At 42.7% G+C, this 20,755-nt stretch overlaps 1 protein-coding gene across 1 annotated transcript in view; it reads left to right on the top strand.

Annotated features, from left to right (window-relative positions):
• TMEFF1 (transmembrane protein with EGF like and two follistatin like domains 1) overlaps window positions 1–20,755 on the top strand; it is a 205,156-nt gene that overhangs the window by 110,519 nt on the left and 73,882 nt on the right. Inside the window, exons 2-3 of the mRNA XM_026659239.1 lie at window positions 10,273–10,382; window positions 15,095–15,224. Of these exons, the coding sequence (XP_026515024.1) occupies window positions 10,273–10,382; window positions 15,095–15,224 (240 nt within the window). The remainder of the gene's footprint in view (window positions 1–10,272; window positions 10,383–15,094; window positions 15,225–20,755) is intronic.

Raw genomic sequence — 20,755 nt, 5'->3', positions numbered from 1 at the left:
GGGGGGGGGGGGGGGGGGGGGGGGGGGGGGGGGTACGGCGGGGCGGCACTCTTCTTTTTTGCCTGGGGCAGCAAAAAAGTTAGAGTCGGCCCTGGTTGCTGCCACCACACTGCGGCACTTAGGGGGCACTTAGGATCCTGCCTGGGCTCATGTTAAGAGTTTTGAAAGGTTGGTTATTATATTATATATGGTTCAATGTTTTAATCCTAATGGAAAGAATTTTTATCCTCCCCACTGTTCCATAATACAGTATTACCAACCTCAAAAGTTCAAAAATCATGGGTCCGACAACCCAAAATCATGAGATTGGCCCAAAAATCACAAACATTGTATTGTGTGTGGTTGGTCTGTCTGAACTCATGTTGTCCACCTCAAGATGAGCATGTGTGACAGACTACAGTTAGTGCTGCCCACTCTCCAAAATGTGCGGGATCAGGTGATTCTGGTCCTGCTGCAGGGTCCTCTCACTGCTGCCTGATGGCGCGGAGCGTCCAGTGGCTCCCCAAACCCCAGCATTCTAATTCATTAATGTCCCCCCAGCCCAGCAACTAATTGTGCTCCCTCACACCGCCACACCTGACCTCTGCTCCAGAGGTACCGCTCCAGGAGTTCTTCACCCCCTCTCCTAGGCCTGGGGGACAGGTGTAGTGGGGTCTTCTCTCTCCTCCCAGGGGTATCTGGGGGCAATTCCAAGGGTATTAATTCCTCCCTTCCCTAGCCTGGTGTTCAGGGATGGTGAGGGGAGAGGGGAGCAGACTGACTCGTTGTTAGGAGGGGAGGCAAGAGTTGGGAGCAGAGTCACGCTGAGCTTCTGGGCTCTTTCTGCTCCCCCGAAGCCACCTTCCCCCCCACCCCCCTTTGAGAATGGTGTCGGCTTTTTTTGTCTCATGGGAGGAAGGGGAGGAAGAGCTCTGCCTGCCTCCTGCAACAGCTCTTACTGGCTGCTCTCCCCTATGAGGTGGGGTAGTGGGGAAGGCAGCCAATTGTAAGGGCGGGGGTTGTCCAAGGAGGGCTGAAATTTGAGTCTGGACTGGAGCATCTTGGTACATTGTGAGACTGGCCACAATAGGGGCCGAAATAATGTCACTGGTAATGAGAGTTGACAACACTGCTAATAAATGTGCCATCTCACATGAGAATCCGTCCACCTTCAGAGTTGCTGGTTCTGCATTTGCCCTAGCTTGTTTAAAATCAAACCCAGGTTTCAGTTACACCAAGCCCACCGTTTTTAATATGTATAATGTAATACCTTGGGTGAAAGGGTTGCTGCCTCTCAGATCGATACATATTGATGGTCTGCAGGACAAATATCAGTATCCAATTATTGTATCTGATTATTTCTTGAGTAAAAGAGGTGCCAGATAAAGGCAAGTGCTTTAGTAAATTAAACTTATACACTACTAATTGTAGCAGAATATGATGTTCTAGGATGTCTGGCTGATTTAGCGGAGCTGCATGGGCAGATCCAAAATATTGAAGTTTTAACTCCATTTTTAGACATTTCTTATTCATACAAACTCTCACCATGTGCATTTTCCTGAGAGGAAAGGGGCGGGGTGGGGGGAAGACGGGACCTTGGATTGGGGCTTTACAGCCAGATTTCTGGAAGTTGATCTCTGCGCCTGTGCAGAACCCCATTTGCTAAAAGGGACAGATACTAACAAATCATTTCTAATACCTCCTTTCAGGTCCTTGGTCACAAATGTTACCATAAATTTGGAGGCTTTATTTAATTGTACTAATTATGTTTTTCTCCTGGAACTTGATGAATTATTATTTACTCTTTCTGAGTAATCAATTATGTTGATATGTACTGTTATTTACAGCTACTAAAAGCCTTGAAAATGAGTTGTGGTTGTCATTAAATAAATATACAAGAAACCATCCTAAATTGCATGCTACATGTTCTTACTCTTATCCATTCTGGTATATGATGGTAAATGATTCTTTCTTCTGGAAATAATTGCAGAAAATCTTTTTTATCTTTCTTTATCTGCAGGGATTTTGTTCAAGGCTGAGCATATCTTAAACGTGCCAGACATCTTTTCTCCTAGCCTTTAAATTATACCGTTAACATAGATTTTCATTTTTGAATAAAATACTGTAGGTGTGAAAATCATTATGGCTAACACACATTCTTATAGTACTTGCGATTCCATCAAGTGTAATTGTATACATGTCAGGGCTCTGATTTTTACTTTTGCTTGACTGCATTTTCAAATGGATGCAGAGATTAGATGACATCTCATCAGAAATGTTAATCTAACTGAAAAATGCCCATCACCATAGTACCTAGGTGCATAATAAAGCATTGGGAAAGGACCATTTGTTCCATTTCCATGAATAGGCAGTATCTGTTAATTTCTTTCTTGATGATAGTTCATCCCACTTGTACATTTTATAACCATTACTTAGAATTGAAACCAAAAGAAACAAATACAATCTGCCCCCTAAAATTAAGCAGTACGCTTCTAATTTTTCATTCTGTCTTCCCCTGGTCTTCAGGGGATACTTTTGTGGGGTGTTGGGAGTGGGTCCTCCAGTTTTACCTTTGTTGTTTTAATTTGGTTCTTATCTCTTTCCCTTCTCTGGGGCATTCATACAAAGCTACATTAGTGGCTTTGCAGTAAATCTGGTTGGTAAAAGTGGGTTCAGGCTAAAGCTACTCTTCTCCCCCAGAACCCAGTAAGTTACTGGGGCTAGTTTTGTCCTTTCCTTTGCTCATCCCCTCCTCTCCATCCCACATCTGCATAAAGATCCCTCCCCTCCCCCATGGACAGTGAGATCCTCTGCCTCCAGAGAAATGAGATTCGTCTCTGGAATCCTGCAGAGGGATATCTGTCAGATAAGGATCCACATGAGGAGAAACTACAGGCACCCTCTTGTTTGGGTGTTGGCAGAGTGGGTGTATTCCTCCCTCTGGCCCTCCAGAACATACCCACAAAAGATTGTATCATGTTTTCCACAGAGCTCTCTCCATAGTGAGTCCCCGGCAGCCACTACAATTTCCATACCCAGAGCTTTTCTTCAAATCAGTGTAAGGTAGTCTAAATTACTGCAGGGACATGTAAGTTACACAACCTGAGACATCCCATCTGAAGGATTCCTTCTAAAGGCTTCTAAATCTCTTTTGAAAATGGGAATTAGGCTGCTACGTCATGGACAGACAGGTGAATCCTGAATCGATCTGGTGAAACTGGTTGGGATTTGTTTGTTTTAAATTTGAATTTTGAGTTATTTTTAGTTTTCATTTACCCAGGAATGGTCAGTGATCACATGGGTGCCAAAGGCTTCAGTGGTGCAGTAAGATTGCCCGAGATGGACATACACAGAACATCCAACCAGACCGTCTGAAGGATGTTGCCAGAGATCAATCCTTGATCTGAAAGGAGGCTACGTCCCTTTGATGATGATAATAATAAGAACATAAGAACAGCCACAGTGGGTCAGACCAATGGTTCATCTAGCTATTGTCAGAAAACTGGATATTGGGCTAGATGAACCTTTGGCTGATCCATGGGCTCTATTGCTTTCTCTCATAATATAATGCATGAGATAGGGCTCATTGTGAGGAAAACTAAGCCAGATGAGTAGGAAGGAGCAAGGTGTGCCCAGAGAGCAAGGACTCAGCCTTGCAGACAGGTGGAATTCTCAGCTTCAGGAGAAGTGAAAGTGTGTGGCTTACAGGATTCTTAGACTCATGAAATTGAGGGTTGGGATGCGGGAGGGGGTGAGGGCTTCAACTGGGGGTGCGGGCTTTGGGGTGGTGCTAGAAATGAGTTCAGGGTGCGGGAAGGGGCTCTGGGCTGGGGCAGGGGGTTGAGGGGCAGGGGTGAGGGCTCTGGCTAGGGGTGCGGGATCTGGGGTGGGGGTGGGGATGAGGGGTTTGGGTTCTGGGGTGGGGTTGGGGATGAGGGGTTTGGGCTGCAGGAGCTCCCTTATTCTGGGCTAATTGTTTATTGTTAGTGTTACCGTAGCACCTAGGACTTCTAATCGTGGACCAGGATCCCACTGTGCTAAGCGCTGTACAAGCAAAACAAAGAGATAGTCCCTTCCCTGAACAGCTTACAATCTAGGTAAAAGACAACAGATGGATACAGACAGGTTGGGGGAGCCAAAAGAGGGATGCAAAGAGAGGGGTGACACGGTCAAAGTGATGGACTAGGAGAATGAACTTTGCACCAGCATTTTGAATGAATCTAAGTGGAGCAAAATGCATTTGTCGGGCCAGAGAAAAGGATGTTGTAGTAATCAAGATGCAAGATGATGAAAACTTGGATGAGAGTTCTGTGTGAGTGGATGGGCAAGGCCATATCTCAGAGATGTGATGCAGAAAGAATCTGCAAGACTTAGACAGAGCCCGGATGTGAGGATCTAGAGAGAGGTCCGAGTTGAAGATGACACTCAGGTTACGGGCAGGGTGGCAGCATTGTCCACAGTGTTGGAGAAAGAAGATAGCAGGAAGGGCTTGGAGTGGAGGAGTATTAAGAGCTTGGTTTTCGCCATATTTAGCTTGCACTGACAGCTAGACAGCCACAAGGAGACGTCAGAGAGACAGGTCAAGATGTTAGTTTGGACAGAAGGAAACAAAACTGGGATCTTCTTCTTAGTGTATGCGCAACATGCCTCAGGTGGCACATGACCAGGTTTCATCACTGAATTTGGTCCCCTGGTTGGATCATTAGCTTCCCCGTCCCAGCTGGCTACTGATGGGGAGTGGGGCGTGAACACTGATCCATGTCCCGCAGGTCTGGGATAGAATGATAGATCTGTGAGTTGTCAGCATAAAGATGGTAGTTGAATTTTGTTAATGGCTTGGAAACTGCCTCTGGAGAATACTCCTCCATTAAGGGGGTTCCCACGTGAGGACTGAGCATCATAGGGGGGCACAGAAAGTAAACATGAGTTAGAGCATCATTGGGACTTCTTTGGCTGATGCCATAGGCCAAGTAGGCCCCTAAATGATCCCAGATTACAGGGAGCCCAACGCAGGAATGGAGGAACTCAGATTTGGGGCCCGTATATATTTAGTTTCTCTAACTCCTAAAAATAAGCTGTTATCACTGTAATTTATCTATGTGATCATTCATTTTGTAAATCATATTATCTGAAATGTATTATTAAAAGGTGCAACCTTCTGTTGGGCATGACATCACCATTTCCTCTTAATTAATTTTAATCGTTTGTTCATTTTCATGGGATAGATCTTTATGGGGAGAAAGAAATGACCATTTCCTTCAGAAGCAAATTGCAAGCACACTAAACTGAAAAGCTGCAATGTTCTCTCACATTAACTCAGATCCTACAGTGAAGCAATCACATCTGATTAATGTTATTGTGACCAGGTGCCTGGGATGGACCATACTGAGAATGCCTCACTCAGGGCAGTCTGTGAGAAATAGGGCAAACAATCCCCAAAACTGGTGGTTTATTCTATAATTAGATTCATCAAACCAGTAACAAAAGAGCTTCTGTAGTACTACACTGGTTAACCAGAAGCTAAACATAGACCCCTGTAGGGATTCTAGCCTTTGACTCCCATCCAGACAAACAGGTCTAATATAGTGAGAGGTTACTGAAAACCCAAGTCACCATATGTGAGGTTCTACTTATCCCAAAGGATCAGATACTTACTCCAGGTCAATATGTATTTCAGATCTTACCCAAATAGTACACTGTCAGCCAATCCTTAGTAACTAACTAAAGATATATTAATAAAAGAAAAGAAGAGAGTTATAAATGGTTAATAGATCATATACATACATATGATTGCAAAGTCATTATATCAGGTTTGTAGCAGTGATGGAATAGGCTGCGGGCTTTTTAAAGTGTCTCTGGTAACTTCCAGGAGATTGGAAGTTGCTCAGTCCGTAGTTCAAGATGCTCCTTTTAGTTGTAAATCCACAGTCCAGAGAATTGGAGCAGGAAAGAGGCAAAATTGAGGTGTTTCAGGAGTGTTTTATATCCTTGGCCATGTGCATGAAAATTTACTGTCCCAAACAAAGCCCTCAGTCCCTTTGTATGAAAAGTTACTGGCCCAAGATGGAGTCCAGGGTCACATGAGCATATCACATGTTCTTACATGGTTTGCTGAATCACAGGGAGTGGCCACTGGCTTCTCGCTGCCTGAGGCATCCATAGGAAGACCTACTGGGTGGGATGAGTTTCTTCAATGAGCCATTGTGAGACTGGAGTGTCCTTAATGGGCCATCAACACATAGCTGGCTAGCCCTGATGTAAATCTATGTGTCACCCAGGAACAAAACATGTTTAAGATCCAAGTACATAGCAAATATTCATAACTTCCAATATAAAGATAATACATGCATATAAACAAGGTAATCATACTTAGCAAACCATAACTTTTCCATTGACATCTTACATGATACACTTTGTAAAAGATTTATGGAAATTGTGTAACAGTGGTAACAACAGTGATATAAATGGTCACCTTTCTTATACACAGCATCACAGTTATCATGTGAGAACACATATGGTGACCTGGCTAGGCTATGCTAACTATGAGGCGAGGTAGAGGCAAACCAAAACAAAGGTGATAATTTAAAAATTTTAAAACTTTATAAGGGAAAACACCAAAATTGTGACTGGAGCATAAATAATATAGAACATTACCAAAGACTTACTATTTATAGTAATAAACTATACATTACCATCTTATTAACCTTTGTGAGCTTGTACATGCTGTGCGGTTAGTACCACATACATTGTTATTAATAAGAATAAAAGAGATTACTTTACAATACAGTGTCACTTCAGAAAAGAATCTACTTTTCCTCTCCGTGGCTGTAAGTACAGCTGCACTCTTGCTGTCCTCTTCTTTGCTTTCTCCAGCTTGAAGTGCTTCTTCGATTCAGCGTTCCTGTGGCTGTCCCTCTTTTCAACGAGTTTATCCACAAGTGGGGTTTATTCACCTAGTGGCCCTCACTTGTCCATTAGGCGCCTATGAACTGTGTTCAGTCAATACATGTTCACACAATCACTCTCTCTCTCTCTGTTCATGTCTTTTAGGTCCTTTGTGGGTGGGCTTCTTGTTGATTGCTTCCAGGATCTGTTTACATCTAACACAGCTTTTTCATCAATTCCTTTTTTCACCAATTATATTTCCTTTCAGTTTTTCCCTGGATACTCTCTCTCTGGTAAGTCTGTAGATTTGATTTCCCACTTCTTCCCTTCTCTAAGAGCATCTGCTCATGGACGCAGGTCTGCTTTTTTTCTGCTTCTCCTGATCTGAAACCTTTCCTATTTTCCTCCTTCTCACTTCCCAGTCCTCTGCTTTTATTCTCCTGTTCTTCTCTTATTTTATCCCCTCCCCCTACCCAGGCTCCAGTTCATCTGTTAGCTCCACATCTCCATCCTCCTCCTCCTCTCTAACAGCTTTTTCTGACTGCCCCTTCGGGTGGATTCCAAGTCCCCTCCCCAGTTCGAGCTGCACTCTCCTTGGACGTCTTTCTCCCCAGGACAGCATTCTGTGCTGCTGCATCACAACTGAAGCAGGTGCTAGTGTCAGGGTGCAGGTTACTACACATGCACATCGTTGGTGTGGCAACCAGATAGTTAACTAGCACATTAAAATCTTCATTTATATCTTCAAGAATGATAGATTATAATCCATTTTTATTTTTTCAGTCACTTTTCATGTTTACCTAATTTGGGGGTTGCCAATGGTGCTTCATCATTCAGCTAATAATATCAAGGTCTGACACAGCTCTTTTGTCTGTAGATCTCAAAGCACTTTACAGAAGATGGTATGTATAATTATCTCCATATTACAGATGGGGAGGCTAGAGGAAAGAGAGGTAGAATGACTTGCCCCAGTCACCTCGCAGGTCAGTGCTAGTGCCAGGTGTAGAGTATAGATCTCCTTGCTCCAAACCCAGGGCCCAACCTATTGGCTCATGCTGCCCCCTAGAGTAACATCACTGTAGCGTGCACAGTTCCACACCACCTACCTTAGAAAGTCTGGCAATGTGTTTTTTATTCTTAAACTGGTATCAAAGGATGATGGAAGCATGTTCTATATATGTTTTCTATTGGATTTCTACTACCAATGTCATCAGTGACGACATTGCCTGTTGTTTTATATATTGTCTGTCTCTGTGGTGCCTGAGTACTGACATTTTAGCAGGAAGATTGCCACCAGCATTGGCCTGTAAATGATGATCATAACTATTTTGTTTTTAACTTTCATCTACATTTCACAGTTCCTGAATAGTGAGAAGTTCTTCTTTCCTTTAACTTCTGCTTTTATTCAGCCCATCCCCCTGAATACAGTTTTCTTCTAATTATCAAAAGTGGTAAAGCAAGTTCTGAAAAACATAGGTGTAAACGGATCTGTTTGTGGTTTGTACTATTGTAGAGCTCTGTAGGTCTCTAACACAAACCTAGCCCAAAGCATGAAAGTTCCTTTTCCTTTAAAAGGAATGTTTTCAAGTTAAACTAGTGGTGGGCAACCTGCGACCCATCAGGGTAATCTGATGGTGGGCGCGAGACATTTTGATGATATTGACTGTCCGCAGGCACAGCCGCCCGCAGCTCCCAGTGGCCGCGGTTCGCCGTTCCCGGCCAATGGGAGCTGTGGGAAGCAGCACGGGCCACGGACGTGCTGGCCGCCGTTTCGCGCAGCTCCCATTGTCTGGAAACGGTGAACCGCGGCCACTGGGAGCTGTAGGCGGCCATGCCTGCAGACGGTCAACGTCAGCAAACTGTCTCGTGGCCCGCAATCAGATTATCCTGATGGGCCGCATGCGGCTCGCGGGCCACAGGTTGCCCACCACTGCGTTAAACTGTTAGAGTGGGATTTTTAAAAGCACACAGTGCTGGTATCACTCTGCTTCCACTGAAGTCAATGGTATAACTCCCATTGTCTTCAGTGAGAGTTAAGCACTGAGCTCTTTAAGTAATCCCACCCTTACTTTTCATTGGTCTCTCTTCTGCATGCTCATATTTATGTGTGGGGTTAATAATATTCAAATCCCCCCTTAAAGCTCTTCTTTGATGTGATGCCTACGAAAAACTTGACAACAGTTAGGCAGCTGGTGCGCTGAGACCACTGCCTATGAGGCTGATCAGTATTGTTTCTTTGTGCTCCCCAAGTCTGTTTGTCTGTCGCTCAGTCTGTTGTCTCTTGTCTTAGGCTTTGTCTCCACTACCTTGCTTTTAGCGACACGGCTGTGCTGCCACATCCCCCACAAGTGGCAGTGGCTTTGTCGGCAGGAGAGCACTCCTGCCAATAAAGCGCTGTTCACACTGGCGCTTTTCGTCGGTAAAACTTTTGTCATTCGGGGGTGTGGTTTTTCAACACCCCTGAATGACAAAAGTTTTGCCGAGGAAGTTCCAGTGTAGACAAAGGTTTTAGGGTATGCCTACTCTGCAACATGAAGGTGTGATTGTAGCAGGGGTAGGCCTACCTGTCTTAGCTTTTATCTAGCTAGCATGGGTGCTAATAGCAGTGTAGAATGGGTGGCCTGGGCTAGCAAGCTGAGTAGGGCTTGAACTCTGATTGCTAGCCATGCTGAACCCCATGCCACTATGTCTACACTGTGACTCTTGCCCACACCAGCTAGACTAAAGCTAACATGGATACTCCTATCCCTGCTACAATCACGCCTTCACTTTGCAGTGTAAACACTTTGTTCTGTTATTGTACAGCACCTAGCACAGCGGGGTCCTGGTCCATGACTGGGGCTCCTAGGTGCTACCATAATACTAATCAATCAATAATAATATTGTACATATTTATAATGTTTTCAATCTGAAGGATCACAGTGTGGCTTGCCTCCTGGGCTGGAAGGCAGGAAAGATGTTTTCTGAACAGATTCTAGCCCCCCCTAAAATCCACAGCATGGCTCCTCCTTCAGGCTTTGTGACAAGAAAAGCAGAAGGGGCAGAGGGGACATGGTCTATATATTTGCGTGCGTATCTTGACTCCTGCTATTATCTGCTAGGGAATGGGCCGTTTGTGTATTGGGGAGAGCACTGCTAGTGAGAATATGGAAGACAGTAACTGTTTTGGCAGTGTATGTGTGCCCCTGTTCTGGAGCTGTTTGTGTGGTGAGGCAGAATGTAGCTGTACATACAGTGCCAATGGAACAGCTCTACCTCTGGTTACCAGTTGGCACACAGCATATGGAACAAGAGTATCGACTTTTTAAAAAATATCTGCATGGGAAAATTACTGGTTTAAAGATGAAGCTGACATTATTATACCAAAAAATAAATCACTACATTATCCATCTTTTTTCCCTTTTACAGAATTAAATGTAAGGGAGTCTGATGTAAGAGTGTGTGATGAATCATCATGTAAATATGGGGGAATGTGTAAAGAAGATGGAGATGGCTTGAAATGTGCATGTCAGTTTCAGGTAAGGACTTTGCACTTTTGTATCTGCTGTGATTTGAAATATTGGGCTATTTATAGGAACACTGAGAAGTGTGTTAATTTTAAAGTTTCAGCTACCTAAACATTTATGTAATCTGATGAGACATGTTCTCTAGATTCTAAATATATGTACTCGGACAGGTTGTGAATCACCCTGACAGAGAGTTAGAGGGACTATGCTCCCAGCCAACTCCCCTGCATAGCTTCATTAGGACATTCTGCAGCATGGGGCTAAGGGTGGGTAGGAGAGCAGGCGTTGTACATCTGATGTTCACGAGGGAGGGGGAGAATATGTGTATCCTCCCCAAACTTATAGCACTGACTCTGAGGATAGAATGAATTTTCTGAGATCATACAAATAAATCCATTAGTTATCTTAGGAATTAAATGAATTAAAAAATAGTTCCTTTAAGACATTCATCACCCTGCATCAGACCCTTTTTTGGCCCTAATGATCCTAACAGAATAACACAGACTTGTCAAACTTACCATATAGTTAAAACACATCAAAACCTTCAGCACAGGCTACATCTGAACAATTTTTAAAGCATTATTGTTCATTTTCCCCTGTTATTCTCCATAACTAAAAGTTACTCCCTTAGCAAAGGATAATGTTCGATTCAGAGAATTCTACCAAGAACTGCCCTCTTTCAAAAAGGCTACCATCTCCTACTGTTCTGAATGAGGGTAAAGCTACAGGTCGCCATTATCAAATATGCGCATCAAAACTACCTTTCTTCAAATCAGGTTTCTTAGTAAACTTGTGCCTTATCTCTATGGCCAGCTTTGTAGCACCGGAATCTAAAACGATTGCAACATACTCAGGTTTCTTTAGCTTTCTAAATTCTTGGATACAGAGTGCTAAATTATTTTCAAACTGCTAAATCAGGGGCCATCCTATGACTAGTTGGCATTGTTGCCAAATTTCACAATTTTATTGTAAGGCTCATATTTTGGTGTTTTTCTAAAAAAAAAAAACAGCTCCTGGAGTCATGTGAGAATCTCAGCTTTCATTTTTTTTAAGTATGCTTCTAGCCATAATAGTCATAGGGAAAAAAACTTTAAAATGTAACCAGAGTATCCTTTGAAGGCTTGAAAACCAGAAAGCAAATGACAAGAACACAACATTTATTACTTTTAAAAATATGATGATTTTAAAGACAACCTCACGATATTTGGGGGTGCCTGATTCATGATTTTTGAATCAATAAATCACACAGTCACTGGTTATTCTGTCTTATCTTATTTCTGTTTGCAATGTTCAGAGTGTTAGAACATTTTGTATTTTTGTTGGTGCACATTTCTACCTCCTCAGCTTAACTTAAAAGTTGCTATTAGCACACAGGAATTTACAAGCAGTAAAATCAGTTTCCAACAAAAGAAGGAAACAGAATGAGGGAATCAACAGAAAATGCCCCTTGCTAAAATATGTGTATTTTTCATATGTAACAAAGAGGTTGAATACTTGTTTTAAGTGCAAAACTCAACTCAACCTTAATTAAGGAGCTTCAACTGGCACCTACAAAATATCCCAAATTAAAGACTTATTAAAATAACAACCACACAGAACCAGCTTGACAGTGTCCCTTCAGCTGCTCTGCATATAAATTGAAAAGTCGTGCCTGGCAAGAGAAACAGATAATAAAAATTTCAGTGAATATTGCAGGGATGCTGCAGTTTTTCAAAGATCTGTTCTATCTTGGCAGTTTCATAACTAAAGAAACTAGGATCTGGATTAGCTAGCTGAAAATGTCCCTATTGGAGAACAGTTCTCAGCTGGTGTAAAGCCGATGGAGGTGGCTCCACTTTGTTCACCCCTTGTCCACCCCCTCCGCTCCCCGCATCAGAGACGTTCTGCATGACGAATGGGATACTGTTAAACAGAGCAGCTACAAAGCTGCTTTAAATAATGGCTGGCACAGATCTTCCCTCATATTCAGGGAGGTGTAACCAAGTCCCAGACACCCCCCGCTCTCCTTGCTGAGTTGAGCTCCTCCACATGAGAGATTCTTTCCCTGAAAGTATAGGAATAACCAGTGACCAACATCCCAGTCTCGTTTCTTCTTAGGTTTTTAAACCTTAAGGAGTTTAAGTACTAATGGATCATCATAACATTTCCTCTTAGAAGCGCCTTTGGAAATGACTTGCTGTCAGATATAAGGATGTCATTGAAACAAACGTAACATCATTGAAGGAAGAGCGCCAGGGGATTTAGTCCATCTATGAACAAATCTTTCTTTCTTTCTTTCTGCCACCACATCTATTGAGTTTAGGTGATATTTTGAAGTTTAAAACTCCAGAATTACATTTGCAAATGAGGTTGCTTGCAAGTAGCTAGGGGATTCTCCAGTGCTCTCCCTGCAGTGACCTTGCACATTTTAATGATGTCCTGACATTCAGCAGCTGTAAAAATTAAACGGATAGTTTTGGTTTTGTGCTCACTAGGGGGGAATGTGTTCACTACACTTTTGATAAAGATGTTTCAGTGTTTGATCCTTGCAGAGCAATTTACAGGCTATTTTGCAGGATTTCAATAAAATAAAAATGATTGACATTTATGTCATCCAATGTTCCCAAAGCATTAAAAACACAAACAAACTATAAAGCAGGCATCACTTCACGTATCACTGAAATGCAGCGGAAACTGGTAGCTTTTAAATAGCACACAGCAACATCTAGATTGAACGTGGGGAATACACATAGGCATTGGAAAATATAGTTCTCCAAAAAACTTCTCCCATTCCAGCAATGACTCGCCCTGGCCCTGCTTAGCATGAGATCTGACAGGTTCACAGGCCAAGGCTGCTCAATAAATTAAAAGAACCACAGAGATGCTATGAGCACTTTTCAGAGCAGTAATGTGAGTTGCTTGTGTGTGTGGAGTTTATTACATTGTTGGTTACTTTTGATTGGGTGACAGGGAAGGAAGAATAATTTCCTTTAAAATTAACTTTAAAAATGAAATATTTTGATTGCTTGTATGCCAAAAGTGATTTTGATAAACAAGTTATACACATTTGAAAAATAAACAAACAACTGCAGTCTCAAAGAAGTTGATCCAGACATCAGAGCATTTTGGGGGCTTGTCTAAACATAAAATTTATACCAGTACAACCTTGTGTGCAGACACTCTAGCATCAGTTTAGCTAAATCAGTTTAGCATCACACCTGCAGTTAAACAGATGCAATGTCTGTGAGTAGACCAGGCCTTAGTCCCTGTTTTTCCTTGTGGTACTATGGATCAGAAAGTGGTGTACTATGAGAGTTGGATCAAACCCTAAATAGTGGGAGTGGGCTGGTATTTCTTTCCCTGGGTATTTGGAAGGTGGGGATGGAGTGGTTACAGTATGTTTTCTACATTATTTTTATGTACACTGGGTACAGGAGACATTTACTCCGTCTTTGTTAGGATGGGACAGCTATTACTAAAATACTATGCCAAAGCCTTTCATGGTGGGCATTGATTTATTTAATGCAGTGTTTCCCAAACTTGGGACGCCGCTTGTGTAGGGAAAGCCCCTGGCGGGCCGGGCTGGTTTGTTTACCTGCCGCGTCCGCAGCTCCGGCCGATCGCGGCTCCCACTGGCCGTGGTTCACTGCTCCAGGCCAATGGGAGCTGCTGGAAGCGACGCGGGCCGAGGGACATACTGGCCGCCACTTCCAGCAGCTCCCATTGGCCTGGAGCAGCGAACCGCGGCCAGTGAGAGCCGCGATCGGCTGGAACCTGCGGACGCGGCAGGTAACCAAACCGGCCCGGCCCTCCAGGGGCTTTCCCCACACAAGCGGCGTCCCAAGTTTGGGAAACACTGATTTAATGTATTGTCCTTTCTTTTTTTTAAATGGACCTATCACAATATCGTTTGATATTTAACAGGGATCGGCAAGCTTTGGCACACGGCCGCAGTTTACCATTCCAGGCCAATGGAGGCTGCGGGAAGCGGCGTGGGCTGAGGGATGTGCTGGCTGCCGCTTCCCGCAGCCCCCATTGGCCTGGAACGGCGAACCACGGCCAGTGGGAGCTGCGATTGGCCGAACCTGTGGACGCTGCAGGTAAACAAACTATCCTGGCCCACCAGCGGATTTCCCTGATGGGCTGTGTGCCAAAGGTTGCCGATCCCTGATATATAACAACAATATAAAAGTATTATGACAGATGTTGACTAAATTAAAAAATCACATACTAAATAGGAGTATGAATATTCAGGGGATGGGATTTTTGCCATCTTCCTTGAAAGACAAGTCCATAGTCTAAATCTTGCAGTCAGGAAATCTTCCCTGATGTTCACCTTAATTTTTTCTTTGCTCAATTTCATTTCATTACTCCTAATTATACATTCTTGTTTTACCTTAAAGGACTTTTCTCCCTTCTTGGTGTTTTTGCCCTTCAAATACTTGTAGATGATTATTGTATTCCCCTTAGTCATTATACAGCCTCGCTACACATATTTAATTCTTTTAATCTTTCCTGCTAAATTAATCCCTGCAGCCTATACAGAGATAGACTATCATTCCCATGGCCCATGAAAGGATATTTGAAGTCATTCTTAACCAAACAGAATGATGATTTACTGTTAACTAGCAGTCTGACAGTTTACCTTTCTGCATGACTATTTTCCTATACGTTCATGTGTATTGTATTAAAGAATATTCATGTGTGATTGCATGACTGAATTTATTTGATACTTTCTTTTTTAGTGTCATACAAATTACATTCCTGTTTGTGGATCAAATGGAGACACTTACCAAAATGAATGCTTCCTCAGGAGAGCTGCTTGCAAGCATCAGAAAGAGATAACAGTGGTAGCAAGAGGACCTTGTTATTCTGGTATGTAAGATATGATTGTGCAACATTAATAAATAAGGTTGTGGCTTTTTTATTAAAGTGCTTTTCATTTTTTTCATGCTCTTTGTAGAATTAATTTTCAAAAAATGCAGAAATCACAGATGACCTTTAATTATGAAACATTGTCACCAGCAGATATAGGGTTTCTTCTGTATGTTAGCCAATCCAAACATTTTTTCTTTTTAAATATTTTTAACCTAGGAAACAATTGGTGAATGCTTTTGATGCAAAAGAAAAATCTTGATTATCACCTAATGTTAGTCATCTCTTCATGACTCATGTCTTGGGTGTACAGAATTAAAACTATGTTCAGCAAAGGGATCCACCCAGCACATCCTATAGCTGCAGAGAGCCACACTGAATGTAATGGAGCTCTTTGGCATGTTCCTAGGCAGGTCCATTTGCAGGATCTTGCCACATATTTACAAACAACCACATATATTGTGGCAAGGCAGTGGCTAATACAACCTCTAGCAAATGGAAAGAAACTAAAAGCTTTGTTGTAATCTATTCAGGGGAGAGACCCAACTGTGTAGATTTACTATCTAGAGTAAAAGGTGACTCTTCTCTAACCCTTTAGCAGTGCAGAATCTGAGAGTGTCTTCTTGTTTCCTCTTTCCCTTTACTCCTTTCTGAAACAAAATTTGGAATGGTTCAGTAGTTTTGGACTCTCCCTTTAGAAGCAGAAACCTCTCTGGGAGCAAACAGCTTCTGAGTTCAGGTTCCAGTTCTGTGTCTCCATGAACAGGAGGTGATGGTGGTTTTGGATTAGGCTATTTTAGGGAGCAGGTAAATCTATTTATTGTAGATTCATGGGCACCTCTTGTTCCTTTTCCCAAACCTACCCACCCTCTATTTTCATGGCTTTTCTACATCAAACTGATAGCTTTATTTTCTAGCACTATAATGTTATAGTGATTTAAAATCAAAGAAAACCATATGGAAGAATTCTAGCCAAAGGCTTGAACACAAGAAAACTTCATTGTTAGAGCTTTCTTGAACCTATGTGCAGATTTCAGTCTCTGAGGCCAGTTCACTGGGATACAGACAGGTGGCTGGCTTCCTCAAAACTGGCCATCTCAGAAGATTTCAGTGAATGATTAATGCACCAAAATCTAATTTTGGGGGACTCATCTGGCCTATATCTGGTCCATGGGAGGTTTTCACAGACATTCGTGTCTAAAGAAATAATTAGACTTCATTATCACTGGCTTGCACATGGCCAAACTGTAGAAGTCCAAGAGCTTTCCAATCTAACACCTCATTAGTCTCTTCAGTTCTGCTATGGATACACCAGTAACCAGAGAAAGCAGGTTTCTTTGGAGGAAACTTATTTGTGGTGTGATCCAGTGCCTTTTTCATATCATTTAGGGGAGTAAACCATGCATAAATGTTCAAGGTCTCCAAGTGTGAAGACTTGATATAGAATTGTGATAAAGCTTTGTCTTGACTAGAATATATTGAAATGGAGGAAACCCCACCTCTGGATGGAGCTAAGGAAGTGAAATCTTAAATGGCAGCCAAAGACCAGGCAGAGATACTGGACCCTGAAGCCAAACTACAATGAAACAAGAGAAGATGCTTCTATGGTCCAGTCACTTTCTCTTCCCAACCTCTAGTGTTCCCTATAGGTAACCATCAATGCTGCCTTTATTTCACTCAAGGAAAACTACCTGATTCTCTGAAACAAAAGTAAAATTCTCCCCCACAACCCCATACCCTACTTAGAATCTGCAGCCTTTAGATAGAGAGGTGGAGGAAGAGGACTTAGAACACTGAAGCAAATCCAGTGAAGTGTTTAGGCCCTAGGAGGATCAAGTCATATGGGGTTTGTCCCAGGGCTGTGCCAAGCTAAGAGTACTCTCATCTTCCGATCTCTGGTTGCTAATCACCACTTCACTTAGCTATATGTCTCAATGCTCTGGAGAGATTTCTTCCTTCCATCTCCTTTTTCTCAAAGATCTACACAAAAAGAAGGGAATTCAGGACATGAAGTATCACTTTATAACAATCATCATAGTAGCTGAAGACATGTTTTGAGACACATTGGACCAAAATATACAGAATATACGCTTGACCCTAAGGGCTTGATTCTGGCTTCACACCAGTTTTACACTAGTATAATTCCATTGACTTCAGTGGAGTTACTCCTGATTTACACCAGTATAACTGAGATCATAGCCAGGCCCTAAGTGTCTGCTTTTTTCCATTAAATCCTGGATCATAACACCATAAATTCCTTCCTCTGGAGCTCATCCTGTTCACATGGAGTACTTACCCTGTGATCTTAAGTAATTGTATGTGAACGTTTTTGTGCTCTTGATCTGCATGATGCATACAGTCAGAAACAGACTCTTCAAATTACATCAAAATAAATACAACATATGCACATTAATTTTCAACTAGCCCACCAGAATTTGCTGTGATAATTCATTTTGTTCTGAGATGCCATTAGGAGTTCAGAGCTCTGCCTGGCTGCAGCCAATCAAATGTTCACCAACTTCATGGTGGTCCTAGCTTCAGTCCTTTGAAGGAAAGGCCCATTCATCCACGCACACTTCGACAACTGTTAAAACTACTGTAGAATTGCATTAGATAGGATCCATTAAACTGGGGCCATTGATTCCTGGAAGCACAAATCGGGGGTGAGGGGGAAAGGGAGGTGATGAAGGGAGGTAAACCAACCTTGCTCTAGCTTCTTTTCAGGAGCTGGTGTATTTGGGGACCTATTCAATACTCAGCATCCTGGAGCAGAGGGCGCAGGTGTCTGTTCTGATGCAGGTTTTCATGGCCTGGATGGGTCTCAACGTGTTGAGATCTGTGACAACTTGCATAAATGTGGTTCTCTAGCTGCAGGTTCACATGAATCCTATGGTGTTCCAGCTGCTCAGCCTCAGGTCATCACATTTGTGGCTGTACACATCTGGGGCAATAATATATTTGAGACTCACCTTTCACAAACCCCAGGCCTTATGCTAGCTCTCAGTTAGCGATTACAGGGTGGCAAGATACACTGGTTACTAGGCTGGAATTCTTTCAGTACAGTAACTCCTCACTTAAAGTCGTCCCAGTTAACGTTGTTTCGTTGTTACGTTGCTGATTAATTAGGGAACGTGCTCCTTTAAAGTTGTGCAATGCTCCCTTCTAACGTCGTTTGGCAGCCCCCTGCTTTGTCCACTGCTTGCAGGAAGAGCAGCCTGTTGCAGCTAGCTGGTGGGGGCTTGGAACCAGGGTGGACCGGCAACCCCCCCATCAGCTCCCCTCTCCCCTAAGTTCCCTATGCAGCAGCTGCCAGCAGGCTATCAATTGCAGCTATCCTTTCCCCCACTGCCATGTGCTGCTCCTGCCCTCTGCCTTGGAGCTGCTCCCCGAGCCTCCTGCTTGCTTTGCGGGGGGAAGGAAAAAGGGGGGCTAATGACAGGTGTCCTCCTCCCCCCTGCTCCTACACCTCGCTTACCCCTTCTTCTCCATATAAAGCAGAGTGGGACACGGAGGGAGAAAGACAGAGAAAGCCTGGGGCAGCAGCTGCTGTCTCAACTTCCTGATCCACTTAAAAAGACAATGCATTTAAGAGTGGGTCAGCTTACTTAAAGGGGCAGTGTGCATCTCTCTCCCACACACACAAGGTGTGTGTCTGTCTCTGTCTGCTATGCTATCTCCCCTCCCCTCCATTCCTGCTGCCTTGTAGAGGCTGCATTAACAACATTAACACCAATGTGTTAACCCTTGAGGGCTCAGCCGAGTGCTAGTTCATCATTTAGCACAGGGGTTCTTAAACTGGGGGTTGGGACCCCTCAGGGGGTCACGAGGTTATTACATGGGGGGGGTCATGAGCTGGCAGCCTCTACCCCAAACCCTGCTTTGCCTCCAGCATTTATAATGGTGTTAAATATATTTAAAAGTATTTTTAATGTATATGGGGGGGTCGCACTCAGAGGCTTGCTATGTGAAAGGGTTCACCAGTACAAAAGTTTGAGAACCACTGATTTAGCAGCAAGGCATTCCCTGGGAAATATCCCACCCTCTTCCACCCTCTAACTTCACCACCTCAACCAAGCTTCACAATCATCATAGCTGTGAACAGTATTAAATTGTTTGTTTAAAACGTATACTGTGTGTGTATATATATATATAATATATAGTTTTTTGTCTGGTGAAAAAAAATTCCCTGGAACCTAACCCCCCCATTTACATTAATTCTTATGGGGAAATTGGATTCGTTTAACATCGTTTCACTTAAAGTCGCATTTTTTCAGGAACATAAATACAATGTTAAGTGAGGAGTTACTGTAATTGCTGCCTAGGGACTATTTTATTATTATAGTATGTGAGATTTTTAAGTCTTTTAATACTCTAAGAACAGGGCAATTCTCATTTGTAGGGGACTATTTCCATCTATAACTATATCACAGAATTGGAAAAGACTGCATAGCATGCTTGGTCTGGCTATTAATATTTATTTCTTGTTTGGTAAGGTTTTAATTAATAGCTCAAGCCAGGTTTGCAAGGTCATCAGTAACTTAGCCATAAATGTATTAGTAATAGACTGGCTTGTTTTGCACAGGATGCATGGTAAATAAACCCTGTAATACATGGTAGGCTTTTTGAATTCAGAGATTCCCAAATACACAGAATTAGAAAATAGTAAGTCTGGGGTGGCATTGGTATAACCCAAATGTAGGACTTCAGACTAAAAGTTATGTTTTAGGGAATGATAATATTATGTGTAACTGAGGGCTTTGAGTGATTGCAAGTGGAGCAGCATTCCTCAACTCTACTAGCAAATTTTAATATAAAAGGCCAAAAATTTCCAAACATGCACCTCTACAGAGCTATTTAGCACCCATCGCTCCCACTGTAGTTAATGGGAATTGTGGATGTTCAGCATCTATGAAAAATCAGACCACTTTGTTCAGGTGTCTAAATAGAGGTTTAGGTACCTAAATATACGCACCCATGTTTGAAAATTTGGGGTAAACTAAAGAAACAAGTTAAGCCCAGGTTAGCGCACACTTTACATAATATCTCAGTCTGAAATTTAAGTGCTGATTTAACAAATCTGTTTTTATAAACTCTCCCGCTGCTGTGAAATTCCACGGTTGGATTACCACTCCCCCAAATCCATATCTGTTCATGAAGGTGAAATTCACCCAGGTGCACTGACACAAGTCCCTCTATGCCATTTAAACCTACTCCATGCCATTTGGGGATTTCCCTGGGCCAGGAGGATTCCTGATCTGCCTAGTTAAGCCAACTGTGATGCTGGTACCAAGCAGATGGAACGGGGACAGGAATTGCCCTAGGTGCTTACAATGTTGAGAAATAGTCACAAAGCTTTTAGTTTGCTTCCTATCTCTCTGGTAGGAGGACATTACTCACTTTCTGATTTGCATTTTATGGGTCATGAAGAAATCAAACCAGTAAATAAGAAATGAATGTTCATGATTTATTTTAATTTGTGTGTTCCTATTAATCAGCACTGCATGTGTAGATTGTTGCCAAGATTTTGACGT

Source organism: Terrapene carolina, unplaced genomic scaffold (genome assembly GCF_002925995.2).
Source record: "Terrapene carolina triunguis isolate 2854851 unplaced genomic scaffold, T_m_triunguis-2.0 Scaffold613, whole genome shotgun sequence".
Classification (NCBI taxonomy): Eukaryota; Metazoa; Chordata; order Testudines; family Emydidae; genus Terrapene; species Terrapene triunguis.
The sequence above is the reverse complement of the archived record's forward strand: the minus strand, read 5'-3'. Positions and strand labels throughout refer to the sequence as shown.